We start from the raw sequence: 15,809 nt of genomic DNA on the forward strand, positions 1-15,809 counted from the left end.
AAGTAGAACTGGGGAAGTGACGAGAGGAGGAGAGCTGTTGTTGGGCCACGTGATTCAAGCAGGCTGGCTTGATGTGTTTTGACAAGCAGTTAGGGGCAGCAGACGCAAAGCCACGAATTTGTGACAAAGCCAAGCCTTGTGATGAAGCGTTTTCGACCAACAATTGCTTGCGGGCGTCGTAGTCAGTATCGAGAGGGATTCAGACAAGTTCGGATATTTGACGTCATCTGAAGTATCACGACTTGCCAGCTTTGGTAGTGCTAGACATAACGCTGGTTAAAACTTGCGAGAGCTGCGTCAGTTGCTACCGCGCGAGACAGCTATCTAAAAGGGAGATTAGCGTTTGGTGAGGTATAACAAAGAAGACAGATCTGTTAAGCAATGTTTTTACTCTTAAATAGGGAGAGTGTTATGCGCGTTGTCATAACATAGCATTTGCGTGTCTCTTTGTGGAGACAATGATCCATTGAGAAAGGGTTCACATTCGAAGACGCAGTTGGAATTGCAAGCAGATCCGCTTGCTCTACCTGTGCGTAGGGTTGGGGATGGTTCGAGGGGTCATCTTCAGATGTCTCTCTGTTTAATCGGAGTTATTGTTAGTTGCGTCGCAAGCTAGACAGGGGCGTCCGTTTACATTTGGTGGACGGATAAGGGGATGAAACGACTGACAAAAGATGTATCTTCTGTTTATGGTGCAAGCAGTAGCTAGCAGCTAAGCTAGCTACGTGGTCAGCGTCGTAGTTAATCAAACTGACCAGCTGATGTCTTTCTCCTTATCCTCCTCTGCTAGCTAGCCATCAGTATCTAAAATAATTGATGGAGTAGTTTGCGTTTACAGGAGAAACATTGTTACGTTACTGGTGAGGGGGACAGTAACGTTAGCTACAAAATAACGTTCATGTTACTTCGCTGCAGTGGCTTTGCAACATAGGCAGTTATCCTAGTTGCTTTGGCCAACTTGGAACAAGTCTGGGCAAACGCTTTCTGCGTTTGTCGTCAAATTATATCAATAAAATTCAAAAGTTTTGCAGACAGAAGAGTGTTCTGCAAACGGAAGAGTGGAGCCCTGGGGATTCCTGTTAAACGTCAAGCTGGCGAACATGAAACCCGACCGAGGTAAGAGAAATACTCTCGAAAAATATTAATAAAAAAAAGTAAAATAACATATTAGGAGAATTAACTGTTTATTATGGTAACTTGGCTTCGCCAAATGATCTCAAACAGGCACTGTCTTAAAGCAAATTTCTTGTGCGTAAAATGTTTACCCATAAAAGATGCCTTCACTCTAAGGGCAGATATGATGTAACAGCTGGTTAACTGTAACATGTGTGCATGTCAACCAGACTCCTTTGTTCCAGTAAGTAAGTATGTCAGTGACATGTGTCATGACTATGCCTATTAATGGTATGAAGACGCGATATGTGTTCTGTCCACTGACAATAACCTGTATTCAATTGTTCTCGATGCGAATTTAGGGAACAAAGCGTCCTGATTTTTTGTTGCTACACAGCGACCCCATGAACAGCTGAGCCTGCTGCCTGCCTGTGGCTTGCAGGCTACTGTACACGTCGAAAAGTGTATGCTGCTTTGTGTGCTCGTGCTTTGTTGATGATGCCTGTGTGTTGGTGTGCACATTGGTACTGTTGCCGTCAGAAAACAGATCGATGCGTTCTGCTGTATTAATGTCTGGCATATCTTTGCGTAATTAAAATCGCAATAGACTATTTGATTTTTTCTTGATTTATCCTGTTAATCTGCCTAATATGTGGCCAGTACAGTTGTAGTTATCTCGCACAACCTGTTATTTAATTGCTGCTGTGAGAGTCAGTAAACAACGTCAGTCTCTGGAAGTCTACTGGGTATAGGTGGAGACTAGGCTTAATGTTTCTTTCCTAGATGAAAACACAGCCCTAACCCAAGTGGTATGCCTCTTGTCTTGTGATTGGTGAAGCTTTTTCCTCAAGTGGAAGTGTCAATCTGCTTGCGTGATTATATGAACTAGGGTAGTTATTCCCTGTTGGTATGGCTCAGAATGGTCCACAGGCAACCCACTCTGGTTATTACACTATTTGTAGCAGCTCTGCACCCTTGCAACAGCTGTATTCTGCATTGCCTTACTAGGCAACATTGACATCGCTAAAGTGGCGAGCACTTCAACCTCTGCTTTAGAGAGAACCATTCCCTGTGTGTCTGTCTTGTTGCTACCCACCAAGATTAGATCCTGTCTGGTTGGTTCTGTTCCATGGTGCAGCTAATAATAAAATGTAATTGCCGTTAAAAGAGTGGAGTGAGATGAGGAAGAAAAACGTCTCGCTCTCTGGAGCAGATCCCACATGACATTGCTTCTCGGTGCTATTGTTATTTGGAACACACGGTACTGTTCCTCTGATGGAAATAGCAGGCGGTGCTGTTCCAAGGTCCCTTCATGCTTATGAGCTCCGCTTGATGGACTGCGGAGCCTCGCAGTGTGGCATTTTGTTGTGTTGTGTTCACAAGCTTTTGGACAGAGTAGCGGGCCAACTTGGGGGCCCATGTGAGTTTCACAGTAATTTGGCACAGATCTGAGGTCAGTAGCATGTACAAACACACCCCATCCCTTCCTCCCCTTTTAGAACAAGTAAAACCAAAACACATTAAGCTATACATTGGAGGGAACGACTGTGCTAGATAGAGATCTAGTACCCACACACGCCCGGAATATCAATGGGCCCTCCATTTCACCTCTCTTGTTTACGAGACTTAGAAAAGCCTGCCTCATAAACCACACAAAGCAACTGTGCTGTGCCAAGCATTGTTGTTATCATGTGATGTGTTTCCTGTAGTGTGAAGACATGTCAACTTGGTCTTGCCTTCAGGTAAGTGATGATGATGAGTTACAGTGAACACCTCCTTGTTTTTATCGAGTGTCAGGGATACCATTGTATTCTTCAGCTGTGCGATGTTTTCTCACGTTCAACAAAGACATTGTTCTTGCTTCGGAGGACTACACGCAAGCAATCTGTAGCTACGTACATTCACAGTTCACTAGCCCTGAAACACAATGGGTGCAGTTGTGCAGAGATCCTGCATTGTGTGACATATAGACTAGGCTTTGCCTGGGACTGTGTGTCATTGGCTAAGTCGATCCGAGGAGCCATGTGAAGACTTGTTTCTTTCGTCAGCCAGAGACAGAGAGGTCGTTTCATCGAGTGGTGGAAAGAAAGACACTAAGCAAGGGTAGAGAGAGGAGTTGTCCTCAGTCAAACAGATGATGTCATCATTATTACTCATAGTTTTGGGAGGCAGGAAAAACGTGCCTTTATAACAGCAGTCAGCCGTTGGCCTGGAAACAAAAGGACTTATGAGTGAGAGAAAGAAAGGTGTCAGGCCCTTTCTTTTGTTATTGTTCAAGTCTGAATTTCCTGTTAAGGCTGTACCATATCATAAGAGGAAGTCACCCTAGACCCCAGAACCCCATCCTCCACCCTGCATTTGCTTTAGGTTTACAGTGGCTAGTCTCATTAACGGTCGTAACTGCTTTGGGTTTAGTCAGGCTTTCCACCTGTTCTCTGAGGTCCAGCACTAAGAGTCACCCTTACCGGGGAAGTCTTCCAAGGAGGTGGTTAAGTGAGTAACCCAGATACGTTGGAACAGAGGAAGTCGCAAATCTCCCTGCAGAAACGTGTTGAAGCTTCATTTTCCTATTAAAGCAAAGCCAAAAAGCTCATCTTAAGATATCATATGTCAAAGGGAGGCTCCAATGACTGGACCTTTTTGAGGTGGAAATCATGCATAAAGCTGTGTGTCAGTGAAAGTAGTCACCACTGTTCCTGGATATGATGTCCCTATGTTATCACCTGTTGTGGTACTGGCCCCCCGTCAAGCCAAAACCACACGCGCCCCTGTCACGGTAGCTGTCAGTGGTGGTGATCTCACTTCCTGTGTGGCCGAGGTCTCACGCAACAAAGCCCCCATGAGTTGGCGTCCACACCGTCCATGTTTGTGCGGAGGGACGGCTTTGGGTGGAGAACCATCTGGACCCGCCACTTCTCAGGGCCGCACACACCGTTGTCCCCTCGCCATGCCAGCCATGTGACTGTAGCACACACACCAACACTGAGGCACACGCATGTCCACATACACACATACAGACACACACAGACACAATCACCAACACATAGAAACACCACAAACACTTGCCAACGGATAACACAACTACACACACACACACACACACACACACACACACACACATAAAACACACACACATAAAACACACACAAGCTTGCCATGTGATGAGCACACCAACACCACAGTGGTAGGCTACCCGCAGGAGCCCAATGTCCCTGCCAGCCGGCAAGGGCAGGAATAGAAAAAGGCCACCGAGATGCTTTTTTAGTCTGTGTGAAGTGAACACACATTTCTGCTCCTTTTATTGCAAGGGTGTTTTAGTTGGAACTGTATTTCATGTGCAATCTCCAGTCCTCCGAAATGCCTACTGGGTACTTTTCTGTTCCCTGTTGTTGTTGTCTTTTTTTCTGTTTACGTAGTAGTAAAGTGTTTTCAGTCACTGAGTCATTCTTTGAATGAATGCCCCTTCAAACTAAACCTATGAGGAGTGACTTGAATAAAGGAGGGGAAAGCATGAGGACTATTTGAGAAATTGAATTGGTCTTTAGATGCCCTGTGTGCTTGGCCTCTTGCTGACATAGAAGACGGCATTGACCGCACAGACAAACGGCTCCTTGTCTAGCCATTTTCCCACACAGCAGATCCCAATGAACATTCAAACCACCAAGCAGGTAGAACAGCGCAGTCACCTGTATTTTGTGTACAGGCAAGAGATAACACAATGGCGTTTTGTTTTGTTAAGACCAGAGTGTCCTTGTGTATCGTTGTCAGGAGTGGTGTTGTATAAGGCTATAGTCTCCCACAGCAGCACAACACGGCCGCCTCAGATAGCATCTTAGTCCCAGGTGTATGTGTGTTGTGTTTCAGACAGAGACCCCGAGGCCATTGTCGTTCTCTGTCACCTTTCAAGTCGGCACTGAACTGCCTCACGGTTACTATAATCTAACATGGTTGGCGGATTAACTTCATCTCCCTACTCAGCAATGTAGGAAAAGGTCAGCTGTTTGTCAAAATGCCACTGCTGCTGAATGTAAACTCAGACCTCTTGAAAAGATACTGCTGCAATGTTCCAACTAGGCATGTACTTTGGGCTAGGTTCTATATTTGCATATTGCCTGCGTCTAAAGGTTTATGCTTAGCCTAAGTGCAGGTGTACTCACAAGATTAGGCATTTAAAGGGAAGAACATTCCTGTCCTGAAAGGTTAGGCTCACACAAAGGTGACAGTACACAAGATCTATTGGAGTTAAAGGGAGTTGTGAATTTGCATAAGACTTATCTTTTGGCTTCGTTTGTTAACTGGTGGGAACTTGGGACGTTTTATCAGTGTAATCATTGAATCTTGTGATGTGATTAATTGGTTTACAAAAAGGCAATCAGAGAGTGTGCCTGTAATTCATCAGGTGTACTTTCAACAAATAGCCTTCTCTCTGCCTTGGGAAAACAACTGGGCTGTTTTCGACTCACCTTTTTGTGCTTAGCCCTGCATCATGAGGTCATGTTGTTTTCAATGTCACCTGTCCTTTTAAACTTTACTATGGTTACAATTGTTGCTTTCCAGAGAAGCTGTGTAAAAAGATGACAAGTGGTAGTTTGTTGCTGATCTGTCCTAGGTGCCTGATAAGCTATCACTATGTTTAAACTGTTCTGCCAGAATAAAGGTCAAACATCACATATCGTACCTGATAACATGGTGGAACTAATGTTGCATGCTGTGTTCTCTGCAGGTGATTTGTTTGTAATTTAAGTGATGGCTGTGAAGATATATAATGTTTTTGAAAATACTAGTGGATTATATTTAAGTTGTCTAGCTGCTGGAAATTGACGGGCGTAGCCATTGTCATGCATATTCCTATAATCTCCTCTCCTAAATGCATGTCCTAGTCAAATGATAGTGTTCTTAAAGACAATTTGAGCTTAGTTATGGTGGATGAGATGTGGTGTTTAGAAGGCCACGTAAACTACCAAGTCACCAAGTACTGGGACAAACTGTATAATGGGTGTTTGCTGCTTCTCTGTGTATCCAATTTCTTCCTCTCCTCTTTTTTAAAATCTTTGTTTGCAATGACTTAACCACAGGACCGCAGAAAATGTCCTGGTTAAACAAACAAACAGCAGGAGAAATAGAGTTTAGAGTTAGAGGGAAAGAGAAGATAGGGAGTGAGAGAGAGAGTGCTGCTGCTGAACGTGATTATTTTGGCAGCAGTGTGGATTACCCAGCCCTGGGGCAGGCAGACCCAGCTGACCGACCAGGCCGTGGAAATCGCTGAGTTTGCAGCAATGAAACAGGTGGCCTGTCACCAACTGCCCCTGCTCCTGAGCTATAGGGCAAGCAAGGCACAGCAGGTCTCCCTGACTGGGCAAATGAGCCCAACATGCCCCAAAATCTGCAACCAAACTCCACCCCATGCTTAGACTTACTCACGTTCCCCACAAATCTCTTTATCCTGCTCTTGCTTAATGTTGTAATCAAATTTGTGTGGAAATAGCATGGAGAGGGCACCGGCACGATAACTACACGTGACCATGGCCTTCAGTCGTATTTACTAAACTTGGTCAAATGGAATAAATCAATTATATTTGATGGTTGTTGTTGTTACTCCATTACGGCAATCTCATCAGTCCATTCTGACCATTCCAAAATAAAAAGCATTCACTTGTCCACAAGCACCAGTCTTATTTGTGGTTGCTGCCACATTTGCTTCATTCCATTTGAATGGCTTCAAATGGCTTCATCACTGGCTCCATGTCTAAGTCATCACTGATCCAGAGGCTGGAAAAAGACTGCCCGTTTAATGATGACGGGCAGAAACCTGACAACTTAATGTTGCTATTTAGAAACAGACTAAAGTGGATGCAGCCTATGTTTTGCCACTGTGGCCGACTGACTGACTGACTAGCTGGCTGGCTGGCTTGCTGGCTTGCTATAGACCCTCTGATCCTCCACTTGCTTCTCGTCCCATCCCATGATAGTAGCCTGCTCCCCCCTTCTCATGTTTCAGCGGCGCACCTCTGCTGCTGTAACCCACACAAACTGGTCGAGTGCTGGAATGGAGTGGAGTGAAGTGGGTGGGTGGGATTATGGCCTTGCGCTGGGAAGCTGGATTCCAAGTTATGTAATGAGCATTAGTGTCTGTGACGAATAAATAGGATTCCCCAGCAAGGTCCTGACTTCGAGCTGGCTGAGCAAAACCCACATCGGCTTCTGTGCACAGATTGAATTTACAGTGGTTGATCTGCTTAGATATGAAAGCGGACTTGGTTGACTTCCCACAGTCGTTGAAATGGGAGCTGGAGCAACAAACAAGGACCTTTTTTTTAAAAGAACCTTTCCACGCGTCCAATTTGAGTAAACAAAGGTTTAGACCACTCCACGCTGTCACGTTTATGATGAGCGGTTGATCTGGTACATCAGACCAAAACACCACTCGATAACATGCCAGGACGAACAGTGCCAACCGTGTAGGTGGAAGAATTATGCAATCCCCTTCAGTTGCAGTCGTGCATTGCTTCTGATGAAAAGGGGGGTTTAGCATAATTGGGAGGTGACGGTGCAAGAAAAGGGTCGAGGCTTAAGATAAGTTTTGAAAGCAGGGACGAGCTTCACAAAGCTGATAGAAACAAAAAAAAATCCCCACGGAGGGTTTAATAAGAGGAAGCCACCCCGTTCCCATACCACAGCCACCCCACCGTCTCTCCTCCGACCCTGAAATATGGAGCCTTTGTCTGGGCTGTCAGTCAGCTCCCCTGGCCTCCCCTTATCCTGTTACGGATAGAGTGTTGCAGTGTGAATGACATGATCCACGCTGATGAACCGTTCCAGACACTCTCTTGTGCTACAGACTTCCCTTCCTGCAAGCTCCAACCAAGTGCTTATTTCCATCGTCTGTTTTGAGCAGCGGTGCAAAATTTCTGGCAGAGAGGCCTATTATTTCCTCGTGCCTCATCCTGAACAATGTTTTGCTCACCACCAGCTGTAGTAAAAGAGAAGTCGAATCAGACAGCAGTTAACAGAAGATGAGCAAGGCGAATGACTCCTCACAGTTAACATTGTTAGTTGAAGAGAATGGGGATGGGGTTTTGGTCAAAGAGGATAATGGTGCAAAAGCAAACCAAAGCTCAAATCAGGTTTAGACCGCACCACACGTGGCAGTCTGAAGTTTATATGTTGTCTTTGTAAACCCATGGCAGACCCTAGTCGACAATAAATCCTCAATTCACAATGCAGTTTAATTATGTAAACGGTATTCCATGAGGGCCCCTGAGCTGTTTAGCGGCATTGCATAAGATAACAGTTAATGAACTGCATGTGGATGATAAAAAGCTTTAGCTAAGTGCCTAGGGTCGGGAACAGCAGGATCTTTAAAACTCACACTCACAAGAACGTTTCTCAAGAACGTGGTGTTTTTCACACACATTTAACCCCCCCCCCGCCTCCCCTCCTCCCGTTTTTTTTCTTTGAATAACTGCATATTTGTACCTAAGGCATCTGGTCCCCTTTTTCAGAAACACAGTGGAGGCTCAGAGAGAAGCAGCTGAGCTCACAAAAGCGGAGGGAGGAGTTATGTTCTCCGCTTGGCCCGTACACAGGAAACTGTACTCAGGTCTGTGGCAAGAGCCCTCGCCCAATCACAGCCCAGGCACGGTTGTTGCTATGAAAGTTCAGAGTCTTCCCTCCTCCACCCCCCTCCTGCCCAACCTCCTCCCTAAAGAGTGGAAAAAGGAAGAAGGGCTGAAAGAGAAGACGAGGGAAACTTTAGGAGTCCGAAAAGAACTGACCCTGGAGAGGCCAGGCCACAGAAACGGCACGGGATGGCATGAGCCTGTCTGGAACACAGAAGAAATAGGTGGAAACTTTTAGGCAGATTGCAACTATTTTCCCACCAGAGTTAATGGGCTCTCCCAAATGGCCTGCTGGCAAGCTTATGAAGTACTTCCATGAAAAACAGTCGACTCAAACCTAGTTTTAAAACTTCAGCATAACTATCCAAGTACTGCATCATAGGACATTTAATTTGAACTTTTTAGACCTTTTATGTTTCTTGTTTATGATGAATACCACAAAGAGGATATACACAGTTTGATTTTATCTTAAAGTGATACTGTCCCGTTTTTGGAAATACGCTTATTTTACACCTCCCCTTGAGTTAAATAATCGTTTTTAACGTTCTCCTGTACTTTCAACGGTTCTCTGGCCATGGCAGTGCAAATTGTACCTCCATGCTAGCAGTTAACATTGAGTCCTATGAGACCAGCTCACGGCTAACTGGTCTCATAGGACTCAATGTTAACTGTTAGCTTGAGGTAAAATTTGCACTGCCATAACTAGAAAAGGGTTGAAAGTAAAGGAGAACGGTAAAACGCTATTATTTAACTCAAGGGGAGGTGTAAAATAAGCTTATTTCCAAAAATGGGACAGTATCACTTTAACACTAATAAAAAGTAAGCTTAAACAAGTAAACAGCGTTAAAGCTAAACAGTCATGCCCACCAACATTCAATATCAATGTGCCCACCACTTGAAAAATCACAACTTGTGTAAGCTTATCATCTGAGCCTCTCCAGGCAGGCAAGGACCCTGGGGTTGCAAAATGATGCCACCACACCAAGCAACTGACACACACACACACACACACACACACACACACACACACACACACACACACACACACACACACACACACACACACACACACATTAACATTTCTCTGTCGGTTGCCAAGGAAACCTTATCCCCTCCCCTCTGTCCATGGACTTTGGCTAACAGATTTCCAGTGCAGAGAGTTTTGTGAGTTGGCCCTCCATGCACTCACAATCTGTTTTTTTATATACAGGCACTGAATTAGGCCTGTGGTGTGGGTGAATGCTTAGGTCACCTAGTGAATCTGCCTCATAGTCTGATGGCCGACTGGACTATAGGAGCCCAGCTTGGAGTCAGAGGATGAGCCCTGATTAAGATTAAAACTCCAGGACAAAGCCAAGATTAGAGGTAACACACACAGAGAGAGAGAGAGAACTTACCTTTAGTTTGGGGGGAAGGGGTGTATGTAGAATTAGGTTCTCATTACTTTGACTGTATTGAGTAGGGGGCACTTTCAGAAGACTTTTGTCCTGGGCCCAGTCAACGCTGTCAGCAGCCCTGGTTCCTAGCCACTAGATGTAGTATGACTGAACAGGGTGTTCGTTGTACCCGCAAGTGTGGCATGTGGGTTTATTTTGCCTGTGTGCTTCAGGCACTCACTTTAACTCTCTGCAGAAATGTAGGGCTGTGTGGACTCAAGGTGTGGGGAAAGACATATTGAGGTAGTCAAAGGAAGGGACTCAGAGACAGCGAGGGTGGGGTACCAGTACGTGTGCACACAGACTGCTACAGTACCTCTTTGTCCTTGTTGTCTGGCGAAAGCAAGGCCCGCATTGCCATTCACCTCTATCTTTCCTTCCCCCTTCCTCTGTCCCGCCTGTTGCCATTCCCTCCATCCATGGCCTCCTTTGTCCTACCCCATCTTTCTTCTCTACGCTCTTCTAACACTAGAATGCCCAATGTGGTGGAATCCAGACTGGTAGTGTCTGCTTTAGCGTGCATCACTGCTGTCATGTGTGCCTGCCTGCCGTTACAACAAGCGGGACTCTCCAGCTGCCTTCCTGCCTGCTCCCTTTTGTCCCCGGGCGGGTTATGTAGGTCACACTGGCCGCGGTGGCACAGGCCTAACCCCCCGCCCCAAACGATGCGCCAGGGCTTTTTTTTCTGCGCAGTAATCCCATCGAGGGCCAGTGCCTCTTGTGCCGGTGCCAACCCCAGAGAGCAGGTGGCTTTAAAAAAAAAGGGTAAGTCACCGTCAGCGATGCAACGGCAGACTTTCAGTCCCTCTGGCACTGTGTTGGCTCTCAGCAGTGGGTACCCCTCTTTCGCTCTCTTTCTTTCTCTCTTTCTTTGCTCCCGAGGCGTGCCTGTGCACTCATATCTCTCAGTTTCTAGTGAATGATCCCTTTCTTCACCCTCCTCTTCCTCTCCCTCCAATCGCATCCACATAACGGCACCTCGGCTGGCTGTGCTGTTCAGCACGCAGCTGTTCTAATGTCCAAAGTCACTTTCATCACGGTGGATGGGGAGGAATTAATGGGATAGCACCAAAGAGAGCCTGCTCTCCCCTTCTCCCATTCAGCTCTTTCAGCTGTGGCTGCAGGACCGTTGAAGGTCTTTTTTCCCCTCCCCAGCCCTCTGAGGCAAGTGTTGTAGTAGGCATTATGCACCTTTTCTCACGTCATAAATCAGACCTCCTCTGTCCTGACACCTGGAACCGTGCCCGAGCCCATGCCATTTCCTTTCACTTTAATTAACTGTCTTGTTTTAAAAATGTGCAGAGTCAAGCTGCAGATGTTTTGAGGGATTATCGCGTGTGCTGCTCTTGGGCAATACGCCTAATCTGTGGTTTACTTTGAACCAGATGACTTGTATTGATGGCGCAGTACGATTAGGGTGTAAGTTTGCTGCAGTGCATAGTGTGCATATTTTCGTGTCATGGAGACCTTTTGTTGTAGAAAGTTGGAACATAGAGGGGTTGACCTCAGCAAATGTTTGTTAGTCAAGGTTGATGTGACATGTTAGGGTCATGTGATGGAAATGAACTGCTCTTTCTAGCCAACTGTTTTCACACAGCATGGAGCAAGACATGCTCCTCAGGTTCTTTTGTGGTAAGTGTCGTTATGCTTGAGTTATTTGCGTTGTTAAAGTTTTATCAATAGTTAAACTATACTACTGCTGTTACTACTACTTTCCCAACTGCACAAAATGTCTTCTCAGCCAATTTAACGGTTGAAGGCGTAGGCTTGGCTTGTTAAGTTGTTTGGTCAAACAACTGTCATAAAGGCTTCAGAAGTATTTATTACTGACCACACTGTTGGCTAAGAAATATCCAGACAGCTGTTCAAATTCGCCAAAAATAACCATGTGAATAATAAGAGGCACTAGGCTAATTTATGAGACAATATTTTAATCATGGAAACTTTACTGAAGTGATTAATTTTCCTGTGGGAGAGACTCTGTTTTTGTGTTTTGCTGAAGTATGGCATTTCCGTCCAATGGTTGTGAAGAATAGGTTGGTTGGTTGGTCCCTGCAGTATTATGCCTCTAAACAAGAATGGATGTCAGCCTTTCTTTTTTTCCCTCTCTTGCTTTTCATTGCCCCTCTTTTTTTGTCCAGCTGCCTGTCCTCAGTTGTTTTTCTTCCAGGAAAAACAGCTTTCTATCACAGGCTGGCGAGTAGGAGCAGATAAGTTGACACCAGGCTCATAATTGACCCTTCAGTGGGTTGGGTTATGAAGCCCTCAATGGCTCCATTGAGACACTTGTTTTTCCTCTTTCTCGTTCTCGCTTGCTCAATCCCTCTCTCTCTCTCTCTCTCTCTGGTCTTTCAAGGTGTTGCTTGGTGCTGAATAACTAACGACCTGTCCCCCCCTTGGGATAATCATACCCCTGAATACTGGCCCACTCCCCTCTTTCCTTTTCTCCATCCCCACTCCTCCCAAATCAAACCAAACCAAACCCCCACTCTTACCCACTCACCCACCCACCCTTACCCATACGGTCTTGTTTTTCCTCCGAGGCATGGAGCTCGCTGGGCTTGTTTTGAGGAACTGAAGAAGGAGGAGGAATTGGAATTGGGTATGGGGGAAGGGGGCTGTCAGGGATGAACAGAGAGGATTGAGGACTGTGTGTAAAATAGGGGGAGAGAGAGAGAGAGAGAGAGAGAGAGAGAGAGAGAGAGAGAGAGAGAGAGAGAGAGAGAGAGAGAGAGAGAGAGAGAGAGAGGGAGAGAGAAGAGAGAGAGAGAGAGAGAGAGAGAGAGAGAGGGAGAGAGAAGAGAGAGAGAGAGAGAGAGCGAGAGAGAGAGAGCGAGAGAGAGAGAGCGAGAGAGAGAGAGCAGGAGAGAGCGAGCCATAGAGAAAGAGAGATGTAGAGGGACACTGAGAGAAAGAGAGCGAGCGCGCGCGAGAGAGATGGCTGTTTACTCCACACTATGGCCTTCAGCTGTGGCTCATCACTCTTGCTTGCTGCTGCTCTACTGCTGCCTTCCTCCCCCTCCTCCCTTGTCCTCTCTTCCCCTCTCTCCTCTCTCCTATCCCCCTGCAGCCTCTTGGAGGCGATGGGCTCGTCCTCGGGTGACCGTATCTCTCTCCTGAAGAGTTGGGAGCAGTTGGGGGTCAGGGGTTAGAGGTCACGGCCTCCGCACATTCTCTGACAGCCTGAATCGCAGCCTCAGCACTGCTCCCAGCCAATCAGGAGACTCCAAAATTGTTTTGGTCATGATCCTGGGTACTACGTCCACGTTCGTGGCCATGGGTCTGTTTTGAAATGGAAACGCAATAAAACTTGTCACTTTGTCATTTGTTTTGTGGCATGCACCTTGTGCCTGTTGGCCACACTAGTCCATCAGCTTTCTGGCTCTGGGTCTGTGATGGATTAAGAAAAAACAAAGTTTGTTATGGAGTCATTTTTTTTTTTTTTTTAAACAACCTGTGTGCAGCCATCAATGAAAATCAGGTTTAGACCTTGTATCGAAAACAGGTGTCAGATTTGGACAGAGCCAGACTTGGTCTTCTACCATCTTTCCACTGCCCTACATTCGGAGTAGAAGAAGGATCCTTCTGGGTTTGACCTGTAACTGCAGACTGCTTCTCCTGTGGAGGAATTTTTGACTGATCCTCTTGATGGGCACACTGGCGGCTGCCGTTCAAGTTGCCTTTGACCTCCTAACCTATAGCCTCATTTCGGTCTTCTCAGAATTGGGCACGCGTGTGCGTGTGAGGGTTTGAGAAGGCATTGGGGACGCCCAGAGTTTTAGCTTTGAGTCCAAGAGTTTATCATGGGGTAAGATACAATTGGGACATGCCCTGACATGTCAACGGAAGGGACATACAGCCCTAGGTCACTGGGTCAGGAAAGTGCTTGTTGATATTTCGTTTTGTGTTTGTCCTTCTACTTGCATTGTGCATTCCCAACCCTGCCAACAAGTGATTTTGTTTTTATTGGGACAGATATGTGCCTTTTCGCTCTATTGTGAATTCTGACACTGCACCTGAAGGAGAGAGAGAAAGAGAGAGAGTTTAGTCTTTCAAACAAGCAGCTTAGGTTAACCTTCAACCTGTTCCATGACACTGTCATCCGCATGAGCCGTGTGTCCCTGTGGGCGTGAGGGCCGGATCTTATTAATAAGTGGACGATTGGAGTTTGTCCTAGGATCTCGGGGGATGGGTTGAATGTGCGTGGGTTAGTTCGTCATAGAGCGGGAGGGGGGTGGGGGGTGCTTCGTAACGCGTTGTGTGTGTAAATTCATCTCGGTGCTGGGCTGGCAGCCGTAAGCAGCTTTTCCATGGAGGAGTTGGCCATAATCTGCTGCAGCAGTGATGCAAGGGCCCAATGAGCTCCCAGATGCCATCCTCTCTCATCCCTGTCCAGTCCGGTCCTCTCCTAGCCTGTCCCATCCAGTCAGCTCCCTCCCTGTCCCCTCATGCCCCAATTGTTCTCCCTGTCAGGGGTTTGTCAGAATTCATTCTCATTCTTGTGCGTCAGCAACTCTTCTCTCGTCGCTATAAGCAACTGCTGGCAAAGTCAGCAAAGAGGGAATATCTGAATACGACAAAATGTGAAATCACATTATACAAAAATATATATTTTACATTCTGTTGTGTGTGTGTGTGCTTTTGTGGTGGACTTGAGGAAGGTATCTCTACATCCTTTGGCAATCTCTGCATTTAACACAGAAGCTCCATGAGACCTGACTTTGCTCTGTCCTTTGTGGATTAAGCCACGGTGTGCTGCTCTGTGCACTTGTAATTGCTAGTGAGCCCTTGGCTAGCCACACTTACCCTGCAATGCAATGCCATGCAATGCCTGTTGTAGATACCTGAGCTTGTTGTAGCTTGTTGTATGATACCACAGCAAACTAACTGCATTTGAATCCTCTGCACTTCAGAGAGGGGATATAGAGGTGCAGACATGGGAAGGCAAGGCAAGGCAGAGAGAATTAAAGTCAGTCGATGGCTGTCTAGCTGGCTTGGCTTGCTGGCTGAGGTCCAGAGGAGCTGTAATTGAATCTGCCGTGCGAGGACGATGTCGGCCGGGCGAGCAGGCGACACCCCTCCTCTGGAACCCGTGAGCTGAGGCGGAGCCGGAGCGCAGCTGAAGAGGGAAACCGTATATGGAGCATCCCATGCCCCTGATGAAGCTTTAACGAGCACACAGGGCTCTCTGGGAGATTAGATGGAGCCCATACAGTATGTAAGCACAGCCACTGAAGCCAACCAGGGATGGGGGTTAGTTGTCCTGGGCCCAAGAAGAAGGGGCAGCCCAGAATAGGTTCCTCATTACATGGTATGTATTGAGTGGGGGTGGGGGAGTGCATTTCGGATGACTTTTTTCCCTGGCCCAGCCAAAGCTCTCAGCAGCCCTGACCAGCCATGGTTATGCCACTGACCCAGAGTGAGTTCTCTCTGTGTTGTTGTGCGTTGTCCGTTGTCTTCCCCAGGCTGTGTCCCTCTTCTGTAAGGCCAACCCCACTGGCCTGGCTCTTGGTAAGCACAACAAGATTATCCCAAATAAACAGGACAATTATTCTTGTTTTGTGTTTGATTGCCAAACAGATTGGCTATCAGTGGTACTCTTTAGAAACGAACCCGGTGCCACCGTCACCCCACCCCTTGG

At 46.6% G+C, this 15,809-nt stretch overlaps 1 protein-coding gene across 1 annotated transcript in view; it reads left to right on the forward strand.

Annotated features, from left to right (window-relative positions):
- Positions 1 to 63: 63 nt before the first annotated feature.
- The window catches only part of atosa (atos homolog A), a 38,265-nt gene continuing 22,519 nt past the window's right edge, over positions 64 to 15,809 (forward strand). The window contains exon 1 of the mRNA XM_063188126.1: positions 64 to 1,116. Within this exon, the coding sequence (XP_063044196.1) occupies positions 1,101 to 1,116 (16 nt within the window). The 5' untranslated portion in view covers positions 64 to 1,100. The remainder of the gene's footprint in view (positions 1,117 to 15,809) is intronic.

The sequence above is a fragment of the Engraulis encrasicolus genome, chromosome 22 (assembly GCF_034702125.1).
Source record: "Engraulis encrasicolus isolate BLACKSEA-1 chromosome 22, IST_EnEncr_1.0, whole genome shotgun sequence".
Lineage (NCBI taxonomy): Eukaryota > Metazoa > Chordata > Actinopteri > Clupeiformes > Engraulidae > Engraulis > Engraulis encrasicolus.